We start from the raw sequence: 25,793 nt of genomic DNA on the forward strand, positions 1-25,793 counted from the left end.
TTCCACATCTCCAGCCCCCAGGACTGGCCCCTCCATGCCCTCCCTTGGCCCCCAGAACTGGCCCCTGTGCCCACACTCTATCTCTTTGGGTGCGGTGGGCAATGCTGCACCCTGCCACCACCACCACAACTGCCCTGGGACTTGCTGATTTTATGACAGAGAATTTCTGCAGAGTCTAATCCAATTCTTCTTGGTTATTTGGACCAATTTACTTGCCAGTTGGAGTTTTTGGATTACAAGTAGGAACTCAGGAAGATTCCTCTCCCTCAATTTCCCTCAAACTGTTTCAACAGCTTTGGTGTTAATCTGATTGAAAGTACCTTACCCAATTCAGAGTTAGCGCTAAATATTTGTCTAAAAGTTTGTTTTACTCTAAAGTGAAGACACAGTTGCCATTTGTGAGAAAATGTGAGGTAATACATTTTGTTAGGAGAAACATGAAGAGACAATACAGGCTCAATGGTACAACTTTGAGAAGGGAGAGGGACACTTGGGCTTTAAGTGCATAATTCTTTGAAGGTAGCCAGGCAAATTGAATAGGTTGGTAGATTAGATTAGATTACAGGAACCCCAATGAGTCAAAACCCAAGACTCTGCCAAGCGAGAGACCATTTGATACAGGGGACTAAGTTTGTTGTTAAGTAGACAAGCCCCCTGGACCGGATGGGATTTATCTGAGGATTCTCTGGGAAGCTAGGGAGGAGAAGCAGAGCTGTTGGCTTTGATATTTGAGTCATCATTGTCTACAGATTTAGTGCCTGAGGACTGGGGTATTGCAAATGTTGTGCCATTGTTCAAGAAGGGCAGCAGAGATGACCCAGGTAATTATAGAATAGTGAGCCTTACTTCTGTTGTAGGAAAGATTTTGGAAAGGATTATAAGAGATAAGATTTATAATCATCTAGCAAGCAACAATTTGATTTCAGATAGTCAACATGGTTTCGTCAAGGGCAGGTCACGTCTCACAAACCTCATTGAGTTTTTTGAGAAGGTGACCAAGCATGTAGATGAGGGTAAGGCAATTGACATGGTATACATGGACTTCAGTAAAGCCTTTGATAAGGTTCCACATGGTAGGCTGATGGAGAAAATGCAGAGGCATTGAATTGAGGGTGATTTAGCAGTTTGGATTAGAAACTGGCTTTCTGGAAGAAGGCAGCGAGTGGTGGTTGATGGAAAATATTCAGTCTGGAGTCCAGTTACTAGTGGTGTGCCACAAGGATCTGTTTAGGGACCACTGCTGTTTGTCATTTTTATAAATGACTTAGACGCAGGCATAGGTGGATGGATTAGTAAATTTGCAGACGACACTAAAGTCAGTGGAGTCGTGGACAGTTTGGGAAGAATGTTACAGGTTGCAGGGGGACTTGGATAAACTGCAGAATTGGGCTGAGAGGTGGCAAATGGAGTTCAACGCAGCTAAATGTGAGGTGATGCACTTTGGGAAGAATAACAAGAAGGCACAGTACTGGGTCCATGGAAAGATTCTTGGTAGTGTGGATGTGCAGAGGGATCTTGGAGTCCATGTACATAGATCCCTGAAAGTTGCCACCCAGGTGGATAGTACTGTGAAGAAGGCATATGGTGTGTTAGGTTTCATTGGGAGAGGGATTGAGTTCTGGAACCGCAATATCATGCTGCAATTGTACAAAACGCTGGTGCGGCCACACTTGGAATATTGTGTACAGTTCTGGTCGCCCCATTACAGGAAGGATGTGGAAGCATTGGAAAAGGTGCAGAGGAAATTTACAGGATGTTGCCTAGTCTGGAGCGAAGGTCTTATGAGGAAAGGCTGAGAGGGGATTTAATAGAGACATACAAGATGATCAGAGGTTAGATAGGGTAGACAGTGAAAGACCTTTTCCTACGTCAGCTTGTACGAGGGGACATAACTACACATTGATGGGTGATAGATTTAAGACAGATGTCAGAGGCAAGTTCTTTACACAGAGAGTGGTAAGGGCGTGGAATGCCCTACCTGCTAATGTAGTTAACACAGCCTCATTAGGGAGATTTAAACAATCCTTCGATAAGCACATGGATGATTTTGGGATAGTGTAGGGGGACGAGCTGAGAATAGTTCACATTCGGCGTAACATCGAGGGCCGAAGGGCCTGTTCTGCGCTGTATTGTTCTATGTACTTACAGTGTGGAAACAGGCCCTTCAGCCCAACAAGTCCACACCGACCCTCCGAAGAGCAACCCACCCAGACCCATTCCCCTACACCTAACACTACGGGCAATTTAGCATGGCCAATTGACCTAACCTGCACATTTTTTGGACTGTGGGAGGAAACCGGAGTACCCGGAGGAAACCCACGCAGACACGGGGAGAATGCGCAAACCCCACACAGACAGGCGCCTCAGGTGGGAATTGAACCCGGGTCTCTGGTGCTGTGAGGCCGCAGTGCGAAGCACTGTGCCACCGTGCCACACAAGGCTTTGGTTTATAAATAGAGGCATAGAGTATAAAAAGAAGGAAGTGATGCTACACCTCAACAAATTGTTGGTCAGGTCACATTTGGAGTGTTGTGTTCAGTTCTGGGCACCTTATTTATGGAAGGATGTTAATGCATTGAAGACATTGCAAAGGAAATTTACTGAAATTATATGAGGAATGAGAGATTTTAGATTCAAGGTAAGATTAGAGACATTGGGCCTATTGTCCTTGCAGCAGAGAAGATTAAGAGGTGATCTGATTGGGGTGTTCAAAGTTATGAATACTTTTTACTGAGTAAAGAAGGATATTCTGTTTCCAGCTGGTTGCTGTGTCAGTTATGAGGGGTCACAATTTCAAGGTTGTCAGCAAGACAGCTGAGAGTGAGATGAGAAGAAATTTCTTTACTGATAGAGTTGTTAGGATTTGGAATGCGCTGTCTCGAAGGGTGGTGGAGGCAAAATCAATTGGAGTTTCAAAAACAGCTGGATATATATTTGAAGGCGATAGGGCTGTAGAATGGGATTAGCTGAGTAGCTCTTTTGGGAGCTGGTACAGATGTGATGGGTTGAATGGCCTCTGTACTGTAAAATATAATGATTCCTTTTCAACTTCTGATTTATCTAATATCAATAAGTCATTCTGGCAATATTTGATGTAATGCGATCTGAACTGTACTAATGTTGTGTCTAGGAAGCAGTGTGGTTCCTTTCAAATGTCACAGCTGGAAACCAGCAGCAAGTGCAGTCGGTCATTGACGCTGGGCTCATTCCCATGATCATTCATCATCTCACCAAAGTAAGTAACTTCCTGGTGGGTCAACCTGCACGACTGGACTTTTTTTTTAAACTAAGCATTTAGTATCCTTGGCATTTTTGTTTCTGTATTATGGGGCTGTTACCCTGCCTACACGAATACCTGCTCATTGATGTGTCCAGCGTAATCAGTTATACTACCATTTCCTGGCCAAGCAAACAATCGTCTACTCAAATGAGCCTACAGATAATGCTCTCTGCTCTGAGGGAACACTGGGCACTTGAGGATTCAGATTGAGAGAACGCTATACTGTTGGAGGTCAGTATTGAGGGATCTCTGCTATTGAGGGATCAGTGCTGTGGAAGTGATGCACTGTGGAAGGGTCAGTGCTAAGGGACTGCTGCAGTCTTGGAGAATCAGATCTGAGAGAATATTGCACTATCAGAGAGAGAGTTAATCTAAACAATGAAATACTGTGGAAGCTGGAAATATAAAAGAAACACAAAACACTGGAGAAACTCAGCCAGCCTGGCTGCATCTGTGGAAAGTCTGTCTCCATAGATTGCCAAACCTACTGAGTTTCTCCAGCATTTTACACGTTTGGGCCAGTTAATCTGCTTCGTCAGGTTGATGTTAAATGTTCCATGTCATCACTTGAGTGCATGAAGTTTCCTGGTGTCTTGATGACTGTTCCTTGTTCTCCATACGTCAAAAAGGGAATCTAGTTGTATCTTATCTTTTTATGTGATCCTGCTGTGCGGAGCTAACTGCCTTGTTTGCACAACAATGACTTCTGTTTGAGAGTAATTTGTAATGAAGCGCTTTGTCCCAATATTATATGTAAATATATATGGAATGTTGTCATTTATTGCAAAGGGAATGGAATATAAAAGTAAGGATGTTTTGCTGCAGCTATACAGGGTGTATATAAGACCAGAATACTGTGTTTAGTTCAGAGTTAGGTTTAGCAGTTCCAGAAAGTAGCTCACCATCTTCTCCAGGACAACTAGGGATGGTGAATAAAGGTAGACCGGCCAGCAATGCCCACAATCTCGAATTATTTAAGAAAAACCACAACTGATCAATCGTGATCTTATTGAATGGTGGAAGAGGCTAGAGGAGCCATATGGCCTACTCGTGCTCCTAATTTGTAAATTCAAATAAGTGCAAATTATGTCTCTTCTCTGGTTACATCAGGTTTTATTTATCCTGAGTTATTTTATACCTTGTGAAGATTGAGTTTGATTTATTCTTTCTCTTCCAGACTTTAACAATCTTTGATTTTTCTTAACATCAGTAAGAAGTCACACGGCAGCAGACCCCTTTGTCAGGTGAAGTTGAGAGAAGCACAGAATATATAGGCGGAGAGATAATGACAAGTCTGGGACTGTGCGCTTCTCTCCACTTCACCTGACAAAGAAGCTTGTGATTTCACATAAACCTTTGAATCTGGTGTTGTGTGACTTCTGACTTTAGATTAGAGTGGTGCTGGAAAAGCACAGCAGGTCAGGCAGCATCCAAGGAGCAGGAAAATCAAAGTTTCGGGCAAAAGCCCTTACTTCTGACCTTGTCCCTCCCAGTCCAACACCTGCACCTCCACACCATTTTTCACACTAATGTTGGATTGGAGCAAGCTTCTGAACCAGCTATGTGTAAAAGGGGTTCAAGCCATTTGCAATGTGCTTTTTATGATTAAATACTCAATAACTAGCCACAAATTATTGTTATCTCTCCTTCTAGGGAGATTTTGGGACTCAGAAAGAAGCAGCATGGGCCATCAGTAACCTGACAATTAGTGGGAGAAAGGAACAGGTAACTGTACTTTTTGGTTATGCTGATGCACCAGCACATTTAGAGGCGATGCATGTAGCAGAATGTATAACCAGTAGTTCTCATGGAGCTGTACATCCTTCATTATCCTCATCACACAGTTCCTGGAAGAATGCAACATAACATTAACACAATAGTCAGCCGGAAAAATAAATCCTACAATCTGTCTTTAATCTGGTTATAATGTTTAATTTTCATACAATGCGCACAGTGCATTTCAAATACAAAAACATATTTTAATTTTAAACATTAGCTTTGGTTTCTGGATTGCCATTCTGCCATCAATTCCCCATATAGATATTGATATTTATTACATTAAGAGTTTTTTACTTGTTGCTTTCCAGGTTGAATATCTCGTACAGCAGAATGTTATCCCTCCTTTCTGTAAATTGCTTGGTGTGAAAGATCCTCAGGTGATTCAGGTGGTTCTTGATGGTCTAAATAACATTCTGAAAGTGGCTGGTTCTGACACGAATACTTTAGTTGAAATGATAGAGGAGTGTGGAGGTAAGTGAAATGCTTTCAATATCGCCTGTTTCAGATCAAACTGTATCTCAAGTCTAAAATATTTAACTCCCTTAAACTTCCCAGGACTTGAAAAAATTGAAGCTTTGCAACAGCATGAGAATGAGGACATCTATAAGCTTGCCTTTGAGATCATCGACCACTACTTTTGTGGTGAAGAGGTGAGAAAGTTTGTAATCATTGCATCATCTCATAGAAAAGTTGTGCTCATTAATCTTGCTAATTTTACAGGTACATACAACATACAGGCAAGGAGCAGCAGAAGGCTGTTTAGCCTCACAACCCTGCTGTCATTTAATAAGATTATGGCTGATTTTGATCGTAACCTTTAGACTACATTATCTACCTCCGACAGCCTTTCATCCCTTTACGAGTAACTGTCCTCCTCTGCCTTAAAAGGCTCAAAGCCTCTGCTTTTCAAGACCAAAGACTCACAATCTTCTGAGAGACAAAAATTTCCCCTCATCTCTGTTTTACGTGGGTGATCTGTTATTTCCAAACAATGACCCCTAGTTCTAGTTCTATAAGAGGAAGCATCCTTGGACAAAGGATTTTGGTGCAAAACTAAGCCATTTGATTTATTATGGTTTTTTTTCATAATTTACTGAGATTGTAGCTGATTTAATAATACTCAACTCCACTTGTCTGCCTTTTCCCCATAATCTTTGACTCCCCCACTGATTAAAAATCTGTCTGTGTCAGCCTTGAATATAGTTAATGAGCCAAACTCAACAACCCTCTGTGGTAAAGAATTCCACTGATTCATTCCCCTTTGAGAGAAGAAGTGACTGAATGTGAAATTACAAACATCTCTGGAGATCAGTAAAGAAAAACAAACAGTTCAGTGCTGTTCCACAGCTGACCTTGGGAGACCTCATGATCAGATCTATACATGCCAGCTGGGAGTGATCAGTGACAATTTCAGAGTGTTTGATTTAAGAACTTATTAAACTTATGGATCTTAATTTTCTTTTGTAATTCTATAATTGTGAAGAGGTGAGTGTATTTTTTTATGTTTTACTGAGATCTATTCCTGGTTAAATTTTTAATATAAAAGATAGGTATTAAGTTATTGCAGAACAGTGTTTTCAATAACCTGACTCTGCTAATGCTGAGTTTTTGAGAAAGTGTGTTGTGGTTATTTTTTGAGTATATTCTGCATCTGTACATTGTTAAGGATCTTTAGTAGAGTGATGTGCTTTGCCTGTCGGATGTGGGAGATTAGGGGGCATTTCAATGTGTTCCTGACTATTATGTCTCTCGGAAGAGTTTGGTTGCAAATCCTATCAGATCGCATGGATTGGTTGGAGTGGCAGTTGAGGTAATGAAGAGCCAGGGGTATGATGGGCAGCAGTTTCAGGAAGGTAGAAAAACCACAGCTACAGTCAAGTAGATGGGTTACAGCAAAGAGAGGTAGGAGTGATGGGCACATAGTGCAGAGGTTTCCTGTGGCTGTCCCCATCTCAAACAAGTATGGATACTGTGGGACTGATGGCCTCTCAGGGCAATATTGCATGGATAGTCAAGTTTCTGGTACCATGACTGGCTCTACTGTAATGTGAGAGATGTTAGATTCCAAGTGATCGATTGTGATGAGGACTGTCTAGTCAGGAACACAGACAAATGTTTCTGTGGTCAACAGCAAGACATCAGAATGGTGTGTTGTCACCTTGAGATCAAGGATATCTTGGAGAGGTGCAGAGTATTTTCAAAGGAGAGAGTGACCAGCTGAAAGTTGTTGTATACGTTGCTACCAATGACATAGGAAGAGAAAGGTATGAGGTTCTGCAGAGACAATATAGGAAGCTAGGCAGGATGTTAAAAAGTAGGTCCTCAAGGGTAGTCATTATCTGGATTACTCCCAGTGCCATGTGCTACTGAGAGTAGGAATAGGAGGATAGGGCAGATGAAGGGGCTGAGGAGCTGGTGCAAGGGGCAGGGATTCACTTTTTTTAGATCATTGGGATTTCTTCTGGGATAGAAGTGACCTGTACAAGAAGGACTCGTTGCACCTGAATTGGAATGGCACCAATATTCTGGTGGGGAGATTTGCTAGGAGGCCTTCAAAATAAGATCATGAGAGTTCAGAGAGAGTATGATCCTGTTAGTGTGAAGGGCAAGACTGGCAAATGTAGGGAATGCTGGATGGCTAGAAAATGGTGGCAAAAACAGAAATTGTTGGAAAAGCACAGCAGATCCAGCAGTATCGATGGAGAGAAATTAGAGTTAACGTTTTTGGTCCAGTGACTCTTCCTCAGAACTGATAGTAGCCAGGCAAATATCAGTTTATATGCAGAAGATAGGGTAGGGAGAGGGGCTAAGGAGGAGATAGAGCCCAAAGAGAGAGAAGAACAGTTGGACAGACAAATGAGTGGATAACGATCTGGCTAAGAGAGTGAATAGCTGTTAATGGGGACTGTTAGTGGCTAACAATAAAACCAAAAGAAATTGAGGCTCTGGTCAAGAAAAAGAAGGAAGCGTATGTCAAACAGACAGCTGTGATCGGTTGAATCCCTAGAAGGCTAGAAATGCAGTAGGTGTATACTTAAGAGGGAAATCAGGAGCACAAAAAGGGGACATGAGATAATTTTGGCAAATAGAGTTAAGTAGAATCCAAAAAGATCCTACAAATACATTAAGGACAAAAGAGTAACTAGGGAGAGAATAGAGCCCCTTAAAGATGTCTTTGTGTGGAACCACAGGAGATGGGTGAGACACTAAATGAGTATTTCACATCCGTTTTTACTGTGGAGAAAGACATGGAAGCTAGAGGACTTAAATGAATCGTGATATTTTGGAAAGTATTAAGTTAGGTGGATTGGTCGTGCTAAATTGTCTATAGTGTCCAGGGATGTAAAGATGAGGTGGATTAGCCATTGTAAGTGTAGAGTTTTAGGTAAAGGGTAGTGGGGTGGGTTGGGGTGGGATGTTGTTTGGAGGGCTGGTGTGGATTTGATGGGCTGAATAGCCTGCTTCCACTCTGTAGAGACTGTATGATTCTATGTCCATATTACAGGAGAAGATGCTGGACGTCTTAAAACACATAAAGGCGATTAAATCACTGGGACCTGATCAGGTATATCCTAGAACGCTATATGAAGGTAGGGAATGGATTGCAGGGCACCTTGCTGAGATATTTGTATCATCGATAGTCATGGGTGAGGTACTAAAAGACTGGAGGTTGGCAAATATGGTGCCATTAATTAAGAAAGGTAGTAAGGAAAAGCTGGGAACTATAGACAGATGAGCCTGACATCAGTGGTGGATAAGTTGTTGGAGGGGATTCTGACAGATTTGTAAAGGCAAGGATTGATTAGGGATATTCAACATGGCTTTGTGCATAGGAAATTGTGTTTCACTAACTTGATTGAGTTTTTTGAAGAAGTGGCAAAGAAATTGATGAGGGCAGAGAAGTAGACATTGCCGATATGGACTTCAAGGCATTTGACAAGATTCTACGTGGTAGACTGGTTAGCAAGATTAGATCACATTGATTAGAGAGAGCATTTCGATTACAAAATTGGCTTGAAGGTATGAGACATAGTACGTAGAAAAGTACAGCACAGAACAGGCCCTTCGGCCCACGATGTTGTGCCGAGGATTAATCTTAATGTAAAATAAAATAACCTAACCTACGCACTCCTGAATTCACTGCTGTTCATGTGCATGTCCAACAGTCGCTTTCATGTCCCCAATGACTCTGCTTCCACCACCACCGCTGGCAACGCATTCCATGCATTCACAACTCTCTGCGTAAAGAACCAGCTCTGACGTCTCCTCTATACCGTCCTCCTAAAACTTTAAAACAATGACCCCTCATGCCAGTCAATCCTGCCCTGGGGAAAGTCTCTGGCTATCGACTCCACCCATGCTTCTTATTACTTTGTATACCTTGATCAGGTCGCCTCTCTTCTTCCTCCTCCTCTCCAGAGAGAAAAGTCCGAGTTTAGTCAACCGCTTTTCATAAGAGAAGCCCTCCAGTCCAGGCAGCATCCTGGTAAACCTTCTTTGCACCTTCTCCAAAGTCTCCGTATCTTTCCTATAATAGGACTAGACGCAGTCTTCCAAGTGTGGTCTCACCAGTCACTTGTGGAGCTGTAGCAAAACCTCGTGGCTCTTAAACTCAATCCCCCTGTTAATAAAAGCCAAAACACCATATGCTTTCTTCACAACCCTATCCACTTGGGTGGCAACTTTGAGGGATCTTTGCACTTGGACACCAATATCTCTCTGTTCCTCCACACTGCCAAGAATCCTGTCTTTAATCCTATATTCAGCATTCAAGTTTGATCTTCCAAAATGCATCACTTCGCATTTATCCAGGTTGAACTCCATCTGCCATTTTTCAGACCAGCTCTGCATTCTGTCTATGTCATGCTGCAGCCTATAATAGCCCTCGATACTATCAGCAGCACCTCCAACCTTTGTGTCATCTGCAACTTTACAAACACACCCCTCAACCTCCTCATCCAAGTCATTTATAAAAACTACAAAGAGCAGAGGCCCTCAAACACAGCCCTACGGGACACCACTCAACACTGACCTCCAAGCAGAATACTTTCCATCTACAACCACTCTTTTTGCCTTCTGTTAGCCAACCAATTCTGATTCAAGAGAGCCAAATTTTCCTGTACCCATACTTCCTGACTGTATGAATAAGCCTACCATGGGGAACATTATTAAACGCCTTGCTGAAGTCCATGTACACCACATCTACTGCCCGACCTTCGTCAACCTGTCTTGTCACCTCATCAAAAAATTCAATAAGATCGGCGAGGCATGATTGCCTCTCACAAAGCCATGCTAAGCACTTTCAATCATGCTATGCCTTTTCCAAGGAGTCATAAATCCCATCCTCAGAATTATTTCCAAAACCTTGCTGACCACAGACGGAAGACTGACTGGTCTGTAATTGCCAGGGATTTCCCTATTGCCTTTCTTGTAAAGACGAACAACATTCGCCTCCTTCCAATCCTCCAGTACGACTCTCGTGGAGAGTGAGGGAGCTAAGATCTTTGCCAGCGGCTTAGCAACTCCTTTCTCGCTTCCCGGAGCAGCCTAGGATAAATCTGTTCTGGCCATGGAGACTTATCAATCTTAATGTTTGCCAAAATTTCCAGCACATCAACGTCATCAATCTTGATCTGTTCAAGGCTGTTTCCCGTCTCCTCAAAGTTCTCATTCACAACAAAGTCCCTTTCCTTAGTGAAAACCGAAGGAAAAAACTCATTTAGAGCTTCCCCTAACTGCTCAGACTCCACGTACAAGTTCCTACGCTATCCCTGACCGGCCCTACCTTCTCCCTGATCATTCTCTTATTCCTCACGTATCAGTAAAATGCCTTTGGGTTCTCCCTAATCCTTCCTGCCAAGCCTTTTTTGTGCCCACCCCCCCCCGGCTCTCCTCAGTCCATTTCTGAGCTCCTTTCTAGTAAGCCTATAATCCTCTAAAGCTGTGCTAGATCCTTGCTTCTTCTACCTTACATAAGCTGCCTTCTTCCTTTTGATGAGAAGCTCCTCTGTTCTTGTCATCCAAGGTTTCTTAATCTTACATCTTCTTACCTGTCTCAGAGGAACAAATGCATGCATCATTCGCAACAACTGCTCCTTAAACAGTCTCCACATGTCTGTTGTGCCCTTTCTGTGGAACAATTGCTCCCAATCTGTAATTCCCAACTCCTGTCTGATAGTGTCATAATTTCCTTTTCCCCAGTTAAATATTTTCCCATGGTAACTGCTCCTTTCCCTCTCCAAGGCTATGGTAAATGTGAGCTGGAAATGTGTTGCTGGAAAAGCGCAGCAGGTCAGGCAGCATCCAGGGAACAGGAGAATCGACGTTTCGGGCATAAGCCCTTCTTCAGGAATGGCCCTGAAGAAGGGCTTATGCCCGAAACGTCGATTCTCCTGTTCCCTGGATGCTGCCTGACCTGCTGCGCTTTTCCAGCAACACATTTCCAGCTCTGATCTCCAGCATCTGCAGACCTCACTTTCTCCTCTATGGTAAATGTGAGGCAGCTGTGCTCACTGTCACCAAAGTGTTCTCTCACCGCAAGAGCTGACACCTGTCCTGGCTCATTGCCGAACACCAAATCCAAAATGGCCTTTCCCCTCGTGGGCCTGTCTACATACTGAGTAAGGGAACCCTCCTGAACACACCTGACAAAAACGGCTCCATCCAAACCATCTGCACTAAGGAGGTTCCAGTCAATATTGGGAAAGTTGAAGTCACCCATAACAGCAACCCTGCTACATTTGCATTTTTCCAAAATCTGCTGGCTATGAGTTCTTCGATCTCTCTACTGCTATTGGGGGTTCTGTAGAAAACCCCCAATGAGGTGGCTGTTCCCTTGCTGCTCCTAACTTCCACCCATACTGGCTCAGTAGACAAACCTTCCTTGAGAACCTTCATTTCTGTAGCTATGATGCACTCTCTGATTAACAAAGCTTCCCCCCGTTTTTTTAAACGTTCAAAACTCTGGAACATCTAGCAACCATTCCTGCCTCTGTGAAACCCATGTCTCCGTTATGGCCACAACATCATAGCTGCAATTACTGATCCAGGCTCTAAGTTAATCACTCTTATTTCTGACACTCCTTGCATTAAAGCAGACACACTTTAACTGATCCCTTTGTTTCATCACATGAAAAACCTCCCTGATATATTCACTACATCTTGTCACTGCCCCATCCTCTACCCTCTTCTCAGATATGTAGCTCTGGTTCCCACGCCGCTGCCAACAGAGACAAGGGTGGTGCTGGAGTGTTGTTTTTCAGGCAGGTAGTATGTGACCAGTGAAGTGCCATAAGGATCAGTGTGGGGACCACTGCTTTTCATCATTTATATCAGTGATTTGGATGTGAACAGAGGAGTTATGGTTAGTAAGTTTGCAGATGACACCAAAATTGGAGATGTAGTGGACAGTGATGAAGGTTACCTCAGGGTACAATGAGATCTTGATCATATGCACCAATAGGTCATGGTTTGGCAGATGGTGTTTAATTTAGATAAATGTGAGATGTTGCATTTTGATAAGGCAGATCACGGCAGAACTTATGCACTTAATGGTAAAGTTCTGCCCAGTGTTGCCAAACAAAGAGACCTTGGGGTGCAGGTTCATAGTTCCTTGAAAGTGAACTCGCAGAGTGGTGAAGAAGGCATTTGGCACGCTTGCCTTCATTGGTCAGTGCATTAAGTACAGGAGTTGGAAGTTCATGTTGCAGCTGTACAGGACATTGGTGAGGCCACTTTTAGAATGCTGCCTTCAATTCTGGTCTCCATGCAGTAGGAAAGATATTGGAGCAAATTACTATAGATGTTGGATTCTGTACGGGAAACAAAAAATGCTGGAGATCACAGCTGGCCAGGCAGCATCCATGGAGAGAAAGCAAGCTATCATTTCAAGTCGAGATAACTCTTTATCAGAGCTTGCTTTCTCCCTATAGATGCTGCCTGACCTGCTGTGATCTCCAGCATATTTTGTTTTCAGTGTAAAAAAGATATAATTGAACTTAAAAGGATTCAGAAAAGATTTACAAAGATATTGCTAGGATTAGAAGTTTTGAGCTATGGGGAGAGGCTGAAAGGCTGTGGCTTTTTTCTCTGGAGCATTGGAGGCTGAGGGATGACTTTCTAGAAGTTTCTTAAATCATGAGGGGCATTGATAGGATGAATACCCAAGGTATTTTTTTCCCAGTGTGGGGAGTTCAAAGCTAGAGGACATAGTTTTAAGGTGAGAGGGGAAAGATTTAAAAGGGAACTGAGAGGCAACTTTTTCACGCAGAGGGTGGTGTGTATATGGAATGAGCTGCCAGAGGAAGTGTTGGAGGCGGTACAATTACAACATTTAAAAGGCATCTGGATGGCTACATGAGTCGGAAGGGGCCAAATGCTGCATCTGGGATTAGATCAATTTAGGATATCTGGTCAGAATGGATGAGTTGGACCAAAGGGTCTGTTTCCATGCTGTATGACTTTATGATTCGATAAGAAATTCTTTATTTTCATCTTAAATGGGCAACTCCTTATCCTGAGATTATTTCCTCTGGAATTATACTTTCCCACAAGGGGAAACAACCGCTTTGCATCTAGCCTGTCAAGTCACCTACGAATCTTTCAATGAGGTCGCCTTTCATTCTTCTAAGTTCCAATGAGTGTAGGCCAACCTATTGCACTTGGGCAAGACAAACAAGGCAACAGAATACATGATGAATGGTCGGGTTCAGAGAGATCTTGGTGTGCATGTCAGGTATCAGGAAAGGTAAATAAAGTGGCTAAAAAGGCTTATTGGATACTTGCTTTTATTAGTTGAGGCATAGGGTTTAAGAGCAGCGAAATGATGCTGAATAAAATGATGGAGTATTGTGTCCAGTTCTGGAATCCACATAATGGGATATATATGATAACACTGAAGAGGGTACAGAAGGGATTTACCAGGGTGTTGTCTGGTCTGGGGAGTTTTAGGTATGAAGAGAGATTGTATAGACTGGGAATATTTTCCTTGAAGCAGAAGAGGCTGAAGCAGGAATATGATTGAGATCTTTAAATTATGAGGAGCAATGAGTGACTAGGGGTCATAGATTTAAGGTAGAGGGCAGAAGGTTTAGAAGAGATCTGAGGAAAGCCCTTTTCAACCAGAGGGTGGTGGGAATCTGGAACTGACTGCCTGTGAGGATAGTAGAGATAGAAAACGTGCTAACATTTAAGAAGTATTTAGATGTATACTTCGAGTGCCAAGGCATATAAGGTTATGGACCAAGTGCTGAAAATTAGGATAAGAATAGTTAGGTAGTTGTTTTCGACCAGCACACACCGATGGACCAAAGGGCCTTTATCTGCACTGTAGACCTCTATGACAGGTATACAGTGTCTGTGACTATAAGTTTTCCTCATAAGAAAATCTCCAAAACACAGGATCAACAGAGGGAATTTTCTTTTGACTGCCTCCAGTGCAAGATTATCTCTCTTTAGATAAAGGGCCCAAAACAGTTCACAGTATCCCTGCTGTGGTCTGACCTGTGCTTTGTACAGGTTTAGCAAAGCCTCTCTATTTTTATAGTCCATTCCCCTGAAATAAAGACAATCCATTTGCCTGACCTTGGATGCTAGCTTTTTGTGATTCAAGTACAATGATTCCCAAATTCTTCTGTGTGGCAGCGTTCTACGGTCTTTCTCTATTTCAATAATATTCCTCTATTCTTCCTGCCAAAGTGCATAACCTCCACATCGAACCTATGAAGTTTCCTCAGGGTCTGATATTTTTCAATTAAGACAGCTTGTACTCTTCTAAACTCCAGCGGATACAAACCTACCCCGTCCATATGTTTACCATAAGACAACACTCTCATTCTAGGTATTAGTCCAGTAAACCTTCCTTGAAGTGCATCCAACACAATTAGTTTTTAAATAAAACCCTTCAAGTCATCTTGGTATACGCTGAATGGAAATATGGTGAAGAAGCTGGGTATACTGGTTTCTGATTCCTTCTGTGGTTGCAAGAATTTTAAAGTGCTGGCAGTGCTGTTGCCCATTTGTTGCATTTTTGGTTGGATCAGGTCAATTTTTTTGACCACGTCAATGATTAAATCTTTAAAGCAATGTTTGCCTTGTTGATTCCTAATTAATTCTTCTATGATGCACAGAGTAATGTATGGTGTGCTGTTTAGACTTCCTCTGACAAAGGAGCAGGGATCCAAAAGCTTGTGATTTCAAAAACTATAACCTGGTATCGTGTGACTTCTGACCATGCTGTTTAGAAATCGCCATTATCTAGTTTTGGAATTGTGCAGGACAGAAGAAGGCCAATTGTACCTCTGCCCTTTGTAAGAGCTATCCAATTAGTTGTACTCTACTGCTGTTTCCCTATATCCCTGCACATTTTAATATAATTTTATCGGAGAATCATACAGTACAGAAGAGGCCATTCAGCTCACCAAGCCTGTACCATCAATGCTACACTAAATATCCAATAATTCCACTTTCCAGCACTAGGCCAATATCTTGAATGTTATGACGTTTCAAGTGTTCATCCAAGGACTTTTTAAAGGTTGGGAGGTTTCCTGCCTCAACTATCCTTCAAGGCTGCGCATCCCAGAACCCATCACCCTCTTGATCAAAACAATGTTCCCTTAAATCCTCTCTGAATCTCTTGTTCTTCATTTTAAAATTATTCCCCCTATACGATCCAGGCCAGGTGTTAGAATTAGAGGTAGGTGAGCACTTTGGGGATAGTGACCATAATTCGGTGATTTTTACTCTCGTGATGGAGAGGGATAAGTGTGTACTACAGGGCAAGAGTTATAGCTGGGGTCAGGGAAATTATGATGCGGTGAGGCATGACTTAGGATGTGTGGCTTGGAAAAGTAGACTCCAAGGCAAGAGTGTAAATGATATGTGGAGCTTGTTCAAGGAGAAACTATTGAGTGTCCTTGATAATTATGTACCTGTCAGGCAGGGAGGAAAGGGTCGTGCGAGGGAGCCGTGGTTTAATAAGGAATTGGAATCCCTTGTTAAATGGAAGAGGGCGGCCTATCTCAAGATGAGACGTGAAGGTTCAATTGGGGCGATTGAGAGTTATAGGGTAGCCAGGAAGGACCTGAAGAGAGAGCTAAGAGCAGCAAGGAGGGGACATGAAAGGTCCTTAGTCGGTAGGATTAGGGAAAACCCTAAGGCTTTCTATAGGTATGTTAGGAATAAAAGAATGACTAGGGTAGGAATAGGTCCAGTCAAGGATAGTAGTGGGAAGTTGCGTGTGGAGGCGGAAGAGATTGGGGAGACACTGAATGAATACTTTTCTTCAGTATTTACTCAGGAACAGGGCATTGTCGTCGATGTGAATACTGAGTCACAAATAAGTAGAATGGATGGCTTTGAGGTATGTAGAGAAGAGGTGTTGGAAATCCTGGAAAAGGTGAAAATAGATAAGTCCCCTGGGCCTGATGGCATTTATCCTAGGATTCTCTGGGAAGCAAAGGAGGAGATTGCAGAGCCATTGGACTTGATTTTTATGTCCTCTTTGTCTACTGGAGTAGTGCCAGAAGACTGGAGGATAGCAAATGTGGTTCCCTTGTTCAAAAAGGGGAGTAGGGATAACCCTAGTAACTATAGGCCGGTGAGTCTCACTTCTGTTGTGGGCAAAGTCTTAGAGAGAATTGTAAGGGATAGGATTTATGCACATCTGGATAGGAATAATGTGATCAAGGATAGTCAGCATGGTTTTGTGAAGGGCAGGTCGTGCCTCACAAACCTTATTGAATTCTTTGAAAAGGTGACGAAGGAGGTTGATGAGGGGAAAGCGGTAGATGTGGTATATATGGATTTTAGTAAGGCGTTTGATAAGGTTCCCCATGGTAGGCTACTGCAGAAAATACGGAGATATGGCATTGAGGGTGAGTTGGAGGTTTGGATTAGGAATTGGCTGGATGGAAGAAGACAGAGGGTAGTAGTTGATGGCAAAGTTTCTTCATGGAGTGCCGTCACTAGCGGTGTTCCGCAAGGATCTGTTTTGGGACCATTGCTGTTTGTCATTTTTATAAATGACCTGGAAGAGGGGTTAGAAGGTTGGGTGAGCAAGTTTGCGGATGATACGAAAGTCGGAGGAGTTGTTGACAGTGAGGAAGGATGTGGCAGGTTACAGCAGGATATAGAGAAGCTGCAGAGCTGGGCAGAAAGGTGGCAAATGGAATTCAATGTAGCTAAGTGTGAGGTGATTCACTTTGGGAAGAATAACAAAAAGATGGGGTACTGGGCTAATGGTCGGATACTTGGTAGTGTGGATGAGCAGAGGGATCTTGGTGTCCATGTACACAGATCTCTGAAAGTTGCCACCCAGGTAAATAGTGCGGTGAGGAAGGCATATGGCGTACTGGCTTTTATTGGTAGAGGAATTGAGTTCCGGAGTCCTGAGGTCATGATGCAGTTGTATAAGACTCTGGTGCGGCCGCATCTGGAATATTGTGTGCAGTTTTGGTCGCCATACTATAGGAAGGATGTGGAGGCACTGGAACGGGTGCAGAGGAGGTTTACCAGGATGTTGCCTGGTATGGAAGGAAGATCGTATGAGGAAAGACTGAGACACTTGGGGCTGTTTTCATTAGAGAAAAGAAGGTTTAGGGGTGACTTGATTGAAGTGTACAAGATGATTAGGGGGTTAGATAGGGTTGACAGTGTGAACCTTTTCCCGCGTATGGAGTCGGGTATTACAAGGGGGCATAGCTTTAAATTAAGGGGGGGGTAGATATAGGACTGAAGTTAGGGGTAGGTTCTTCACTCAGCGAGTCGTAAGTTCATGGAATGCCCTGCCAGTAGCAGTGGTGGACTCTCCCTCTTTATGGGCATTTAAGCGGGCATTGGATAGGTATATGGAGGATAGTGGGTTAGTATAGGTTAGGTGGGCTTGGATCGGCGCAACATCGAGGGCCAAAGGGCCTGTACTGTGCTGTATTCTTCTATGTTCTATGTTCTATGTTCTATACTGGCCCTTTGACTAATGTGAATATCTGTTTTCTATTCACCCTGTCCATGTCCCTCATAATCTTATTCACCTTAATCAGGTCCCCCCCCTTACCCTTCTCTGCTGTAAAAAAAATCTGAGATTCTCATTCATAGCTAAACTGCTTCACCCCAGCAAACATTCTGGTGTATCTGCCCTGCACCCTCTCCAGTGTAATCACAGACGTTTGTATCAGTGGGGCTACTCGCATTTCTAAAGCTCAGATCCCATATATACCGTTTGCAGAAAATTGTCCTGCACCTGATGTGCCCTTTAGAGGAGGAAGGATACCAAATTAACAGAAGTGTGTTCTCCTTACCATCAGTGTCATAGCCTTCTGTAGAACAAACAGAGTTGTGTTAACTTTACCTGAAATGATAATTTGCACTTTGAATGAATGAAACACATATATTCAGCATCTGTTCAGTATCACTAGAACATAGAACATTACAGCACAGTACAGGCCCTTTGGATCTTGATGTTGCATCGACCTGTGGAACCAATCTGAAGCCCATCTAACCTACATTATTTTATTTTCATCCATATGTTTGTCCAGTGACCATTTAAATGCCCTTAACGTTGGCAAGACTACTGTTGCAGGCAGGGCGTTCAATGCCCCTATTATTCTCTGAGTAAAGAAACTACCTCTGACATCTGTCCTATATCTATTACCCCTCAATTTAAAGCTCTGTCCCCTCATGCTAGCCATCACCATCCGAAAGAAAAGGCACTCACTATCCACTCCATGTAAGCCTCCGATTATCTTATATGTCTCAATTAAGTCACCTCTCAAACTTCTTCTCTCTAACAAAAGCAGCCTCAAGTCCCTCATTCTTTTCTCATAAGATCTTCCTTCCATACCAGGCAACATCCTAGTAAATCTCCTCTGAATCCTTTCCAAAGCTTCCACATCCTTTCTATAATTCGATGACAAGAACTGTACACAATACTCCAAGTGTGGCTGCACCAGAGTTTTGTACAGCTGCAAAATGACCTCATGTCTCTGAAACTTAATCCCTCTACCAATAAAATCTAACACACCATATGCCTTCTTAACAACCCTATCAACCTGGGTAGCAACTTTCAAGGATCTATGTACATGGACACCAAGATCTCTCTGTTGATCTACACTGCCAAGAATTTTACCATTAGCCCAATATTCCTTATTTCTGTTGCTCTTTCCAAAGTGAATCACCTCACACTTTTCCACATTAAACTCCATTTGCCAACTCTCAGCCCAGCTGTGCAGCCTATCTATGTCCCTCTGTAACCTGCAACATCCTTTGTCACTATCTACAACTCCACTGACCTTAGTTTCATCTGCAAATTTACTAACCCATCCTTCTATGCCCTCATCTAGGGCATTTATGAAAATGACAGACAGTAGTGGACCCAAAACAGATCCTTGCACTACACCACTGGTAACTGATTTCCAGGATGAACATTTCTCATCAATCACCACCCTCTGTCTTATTTCAGCCAGCCAATTGCTGATCCAAACTGCTAAATCACCCTCAATCCCATGCCTCTGTTTTTTGTGCAATAACCTACCATGGGGAATCTTTTTAAAAAGCCTTACTGAAATTCACATACACCACTTAATCCTCATCCACTTGTTTGGTCACCTTCTCAAAGAACTCCATAAGGTTTATGAGGCAGAACCGACCCTTCACAAAACCATGTTAACTATCCGTAATCAACTTATTCCTTTCTAGATGATTATAAATCCTTTTCCAACACTTTACTCACAACCAAAGTAAGGCTCACTGGTCTACAATTACCAGGGTTGTCTCTACTTCCTTCTTGAACAAGGGGACGACATTTGCTATCCTCCAGTCTTCTGGCATTATTCCCCTGTAGACAATGACGAATTAAGATTAAAGCCAAAGGTTCTGCAGTCTCCTCCCTGGCTTCCCACAGAATCCTAGGATAAATCCCATCCGGCCCAGGGGACTGATCTATTTTCACACTTTCCAGAGTTGCTAACACTTCTTCTTTGTGAACGTCAATCCTGTCTAGTCTAGTAGCCTGTATCTCAGTATTCTCCTCAACAACATAGTCTTTCTCTAATGTGAATACTGACGAAAAATGTTCATTTAGTGCCTGTCCTATCTCCTCGGACTCCACACAGAACTTCCCACTACTGTCCTTGACTGGCCCTAATCTTACTCTTGTCGTTCTTTTATTCCTGACATACCTAGAGAAAGCTTTAGGGTTTTCCTTGATCCTATCTGCCAATGACTTCTCATGCCCCCTCCTGGCTCTTCTTAGCTCTCACTTTAGGGCCTTCATGGCTAACTTGTAACTCTCAAGCACCCTAACTTGAGCCTTCACTTCTCATCCTAACATAAGCCTTCTTCTTCCTCTTGACAAGAGATTCAACTTTCTTGGCTCCTTCACTCAACCACTTCCTCCCGGCTTGACAGGTACATATTTATCAAGGACTCACATTAGCTGTTCCTTGAATAAGGTTCACATTTCAATTGAGCCCGTCCCCTGTAGTTTCCTTCTCCATCCTATGCGTCCTAAATCTTGCCTAATTGCATCATAATTGCCTTTTCACAAGCTATGACCCTTGCCCTGCAGTTCATACCTGTCCCTTTCCATTGCTAAAGTAAACATAACCAAAATGTGGTCACTTTCACCAAAGTGCTCACCTACCTCCAAACCTAACACTTGGTCGGGTTCATTACTCAGTACCAAATCCAATGTGGTCTCGCCTCTTTTTTTTAGATTACTGACAGTGAGGAAACAGGCCCTTCGGCCCAACAAGTCCACACCGCCCCGCCGAAGCGCAACCCACCCATACCCCTACATTTACCCCTTACCTAACACTACGGGCAATTTAGCATGGCCAATTGACCTGACCTGCACATCTTTGGACTGTGAGAGGAAACCCGCGCAGACACCGGGAGAATGTGCAAATTCCACACAGTCAGTCGCCTGAGGCGGGAATTGAACCCGGGTCTCTAGCACTGTGAGGCAGCAGTGCTAACCACTGTGCCACCGTGCCGCTCTTGTTAGCTGGTCTACATACTATGTCGAGAAACCCTCCTGCACACAGTGGACAAAAACTGACCCATCTAAAGTACTCGAACTATAGTATTTCTAGTCAATATTTGGAAAGTTAAAACCCCCATAACAACTACCCTGTTACTCTCACTCCTATCCAGAATCATCTCTACTTCCTTTCTTCTACATCTCAGGAACCATTCGGAGGCCTATAAGAAAACTCCCAACAGGGTAACCTCTCCATTCCTGTTTCTAACCTCAACCCATACTACCTCAGTAGATGACTCCTCAAGCGTCCTTTCTGCCACCGTAATACTGTCCTTTACTAACAGTGCCACACCTCCCCCTCTTTTACCATCTTTTCTGTTCATACTGAGGCATCTAAATCCCGGAACCTCCAGCTGTATCCATGTCTGTGAAATGGCCACATCGAAGTCCCAGGTGCCAACCCATGCTGCCAGTTCACCGGCCTTATTCCGGATACTCCTGGTGTTGAAGTAGACATATTTCAAACCACCTTCCTGCTTGCTGGTGTGCTCTTGGACCTTGAAATCTTACTTCTGACCTCACTGCTGTCAACCTCCTGGACAGTGGATCTACAATGTAGGTTCCCATCCCCCCTGCTGAATTAGTTTAACCCCTCCCGAAGAGCATTAGCAAACATTCCCCCCCAGGATATCGGGTACCCCTCTGGTACAGGTGTAAACCATCCTGTTTGTAGAAGTCCCACTTACACCAGAATGAGCCCCAATTATCCAGGTATCCGAATCCTTCCCTCCTGCACTATCCCTGTAGCCACATGTTCAACTCCTCTCTCTCCCTATTCCTTGCCTCGCTAGCATGTGGCATGGGTAACAAACCAAAGATAACAACTCTGTTTGTTCTAGCTCTAAGCTCACCCTAGCTCCCTGAATTTCTGCCTTAAATCCCCATCCCTTTTCCTACCCATGTCATTGGTGCCTATGTGGATCATGACTTGGGGCTGCTCCCCTTCCCCCTCCCCCTCAAGGATCCCAAAAGTATGATCCAAGACATCATGAGCCCTGGCACTGGACGCAGCACACCGACCGTGAGTCTCTCTTGTTCCCACAGAACCTCTTATCTGTCCCCCTCACTACGGAGTCCGCCATGACTAATGCTCTGCTCATCTCTCCCCTTGGTAAAAACAATGACTGCAGATGCTGGAAACCAGATTCTGGATTAGAGTATGCTGGAAAAGCACAGCAGTTCAAGCAGCATCCGAGGAGCAGGAAAATCGACGTTTCGGGCAAAAGCCCTTCATCAGGAGCCCTTTCTGTCCCCTGATTGTAACTCATCTGTCCTTTTCTACTACCTGAGGTGTAACTACCTCTCTGTAACTTCTCTCTATAATCCCCTCTGCCTCCCAAATGATCTGAAGTTCATCCATCTCTAGCTCTGGTTCCTTAACTCTGGTTTTTGAGTAGCTGGGGTTGGGTGCACTTCCTACAGACTCGGTCAGCAGGGACACTAGTGGTGACCCTTACCTCCCACATTCTGCAGGAGGAACATTCAACTGCCCTAACCTCCATTCCCACTATTCTAAATCCCCAAAGAGACTGTTGAAAAAAAAGACTAGTTACCTTACCAATCCGGCACACAGAACTCTTGTTTTATTTTTGGTTAGAGGAGGAGGATGGGTTGGAGACGCTACCTAAGTAGTGTTTCGGGTAACGCAACCGCACAAATATATTACTTCACTTACTCAGCAGTCCCGTGTCCGCTCCTGCTCAGTGTGTGCTCCACCTATTCATGAGGTAAGTTTTTAAAGCACTCATTTACCTTCCCAGCAGTCTCCTGGTAATCACTCCCTCTCTTCCTGCTGCGAAACAAAAAACCTGCACCTTTTAAAACTGCATAGATCCTCCTCAGTCAAAAGGGTGGACATTCTTCTTTGTGTTCCTTCATTTTTGAGAATAAAATCACTGCCTTCTTGAGGCATTTTGCTTCTGACTGATGACACCTTTCCAATGCTCAGAGGAACTAAATCACATTCTCAAAGAGAAATCGTTTAGGCATCTGGGGACAAATGGACATTTGCATCTGACTGAATATTAAAGCTGAAGTTACACCATTTTTGTACATTTCCATTTGTTGAGAAGTTGACAATTCTTCTGCCTGATATTAACATTTTTTTGTGATGAGCTTTTATTTTTGAAATGAGCTTCACTTCTCCTGTAGCAATTACACTGATAAATTTGGAATGCTAATCAATCAGTAATTTTCCTCCTAACAGTGTTTACTGTATGTTCTGATATTTCTACCACCATTTTAGTCTGTGTGTCGCATATTGTCATCATAATCCATCTTCTCATTATCACATTTTGAGATTTCCTGTCATTATGGATTGTGTTGAGTAATATTGATTAATACTGAGAGGAAATGTTGCGAAATTTAGTTACGATTTCACGATACACGGAGTCCTTTTAAAATTAGCAAAATGTCAAGCAATAAATCACAGCCATGTGTAATTAACTGGTTCAAATGTTTTGCTGTGTCACTTTGATCAGAATTAATCAGAATTTATCCTGTGTAACTTGATTACAACTTGGTATTTACTGTGAGTGGTTGTGTGTGCAAGGGAGTGTAGTTTAATTACAGCTGACTGAGTATTTGCTGTTTTTATGCCCTGGTAGATTGACGAAGATCCCTGCCTTATTCCTGAAACCACACCTGGAGGAACTTTCAACTTCAACCCTCCTACAGAGCTTCGGTCAAAGGAGTTTAACTTTTAAATGTCCATTCAGTCTGAAGATAGAAAATAGAGAGTGATTGGTCACCTATCAATCAATATGTTTGTAAAAATGTAAAAAGCAACATCCGATTTAGAATACTGGCTTGCAAAAAAGAAGTGCAGCTGTCTGCACACCAGACAGATCTTCCAGTCACAAAGAACAAAGCTGCTTTTATGTCTCTGCTAACCAGCAGGATGTCCTTCGCTGTTCCCCGCACTAACGTCTGTGATGCAATGACTGTGGTACATCCAGAGACATGGTGCTGAAACCTATCCTGCTCGAACAATCTAATGGACTGTGTCTCTGTCTTTGGAGATGGACAGTGAAGAAAATATACAACTCCTTATTACTCTTGTTTTCCTTTCCTTTCATTGTTGTGGAAGCTTCTGCCTTTCCTGTATAGTTCCTTTGTCTTCATCCAGCTCCCTATTACTGAGACTACTTAAAATGCCATGAAAAGAAAACCTAATATTACAGTCCTGGTTTTGTGAGTTTGTATGTATCATAGGAGGCTTAAAATGGTGGGAAAAATCCAGATCTAATGCAACAATATCACCACACACACAGAATTTCCAGTAACCACTGTACTCTAAGTTTGGATATGGTTCTCTGGATGTTCTCAAAGCTCTGCAAAATTTGTTCCTCTTTATTTTGTGAGACTCACCGTAAAGGTGCTGAAATAGTTTTCTGCGCCTGTATGCGCCTCAATTATATTCACCTCTAGAGATGTCTTTCAAAATTATGGAATTAATACTGTAACTTTTGGAAACTTTTCAACGCAGCAGAAAGTATTAATATTCAGATGTGAAGACAGTCAGCTCCCAGGAGTTCTGCACCTTTAATCTACCGCCTAACTAAGACTCCCTTCCTGAGAGATTTTGCATTTGACTCATGTGCACTATGGTATTTATAAGTACCCTTCTATGCTGGTGTGCATTTTAGCCTCACTGATAAAACTCCACAGCCGTTCGAAGTATTGATGTGTTACTGCATGAAACTGGTGTATATATAAAGTTTCTCACATTCAGTGTCACATTTTTATACCAGATGCCTCAATTCATTTTAATAATTAAAGAATCATTAATGTTAATTGCAAAACTAGGACTTAAAGTGCTGCCAAGTACATATAATTTGGAAAATCTAATTGCTGTGGTTGGGTTTTCGTATTCCCATATAACATCTAGGGAAGTAATTTCAACTCATGTTTTGTTCAGTAATACTAAAAACAAATGTTTTCAGTGAAGAAATAATTAAAAGTATTGGTACAGTTGGCGACTTTTATTTCTGATACTTTAAACAGTTTTTTACTTCTGTTTGGTTACAACTGTTTGAGCATGCTCTTGCCACACACACACACACACCCGTTATCACTTCCATGACAAGCTCATTCTCACTCCCGCTATACTCGCTCATTCTCACTCCCACCACACACACCCATTCTCACTCCCGCCACACACATCCATTCTCACAACCACCACATGCTCATTCTCACTCTCACCACACAGACCTATTCTCCCTCCTGCCACAGACACATTCTCACTCCTGCCACACCATGCCTATTCTCATACACCACACACACCCATTCTTACTCCTGCCACACACATTCTCACTCCTGTCACACTCACCCACTTACACACAGACCATATGCTCATTCTCACTCATGCCACACACCCATTCTCTCTCCCACCAACCACACTCATTCTCACTCCCGCCTGCGCACACCCATTCTTTCTCCCACCGAACACACTCATTCTCACTCTCACCCCACATACCTGTTCTCACGTATCTGCATACATTCACAATATGCTCGTTCTTGGGCTGCTTGCTCTTTTTCACTCCTCCCATAAACACACGAGCAAATGTTCAGAAAACATACTTACTACATGGCCAACAGATTTAAGATATTAAATGATAAATTTTTATCTTCCCGTTATTCGTCCTGAAGATGTTCTGGCCTTTGTTGTGGAGATCAGCAAAGGAAAAACTGATACTA

General features: G+C 43.0%; 1 protein-coding gene across 2 annotated transcripts in view; it reads left to right on the forward strand.

Annotated features, from left to right (window-relative positions):
* Positions 1 to 25,070, forward strand: part of LOC122561991 (importin subunit alpha-4-like) — a 138,937-nt gene extending 113,867 nt beyond the window's left edge. For both annotated transcript variants that reach the window (XM_087991823.1, XM_087991822.1), the window contains 5 exons: positions 3,131 to 3,235; positions 4,934 to 5,005; positions 5,368 to 5,530; positions 5,615 to 5,709; positions 23,702 to 25,070. In XM_087991823.1, coding sequence (XP_087847949.1) covers positions 3,131 to 3,235; positions 4,934 to 5,005; positions 5,368 to 5,530; positions 5,615 to 5,709; positions 23,702 to 23,800 — 534 coding nt within the window. In that variant the 3' untranslated portion in view covers positions 23,801 to 25,070. The remainder of the gene's footprint in view (positions 1 to 3,130; positions 3,236 to 4,933; positions 5,006 to 5,367; positions 5,531 to 5,614; positions 5,710 to 23,701) is intronic.
* The last annotated feature ends 723 nt before the right edge of the window (positions 25,071 to 25,793 follow it).

This window comes from Chiloscyllium plagiosum, unplaced genomic scaffold (assembly GCF_037043375.1).
Source record: "Chiloscyllium plagiosum isolate Xiang-an unplaced genomic scaffold, Cpla_swu_hap1 HiC_scaffold_11, whole genome shotgun sequence".
NCBI lineage: Eukaryota > Metazoa > Chordata > Chondrichthyes > Orectolobiformes > Hemiscylliidae > Chiloscyllium > Chiloscyllium plagiosum.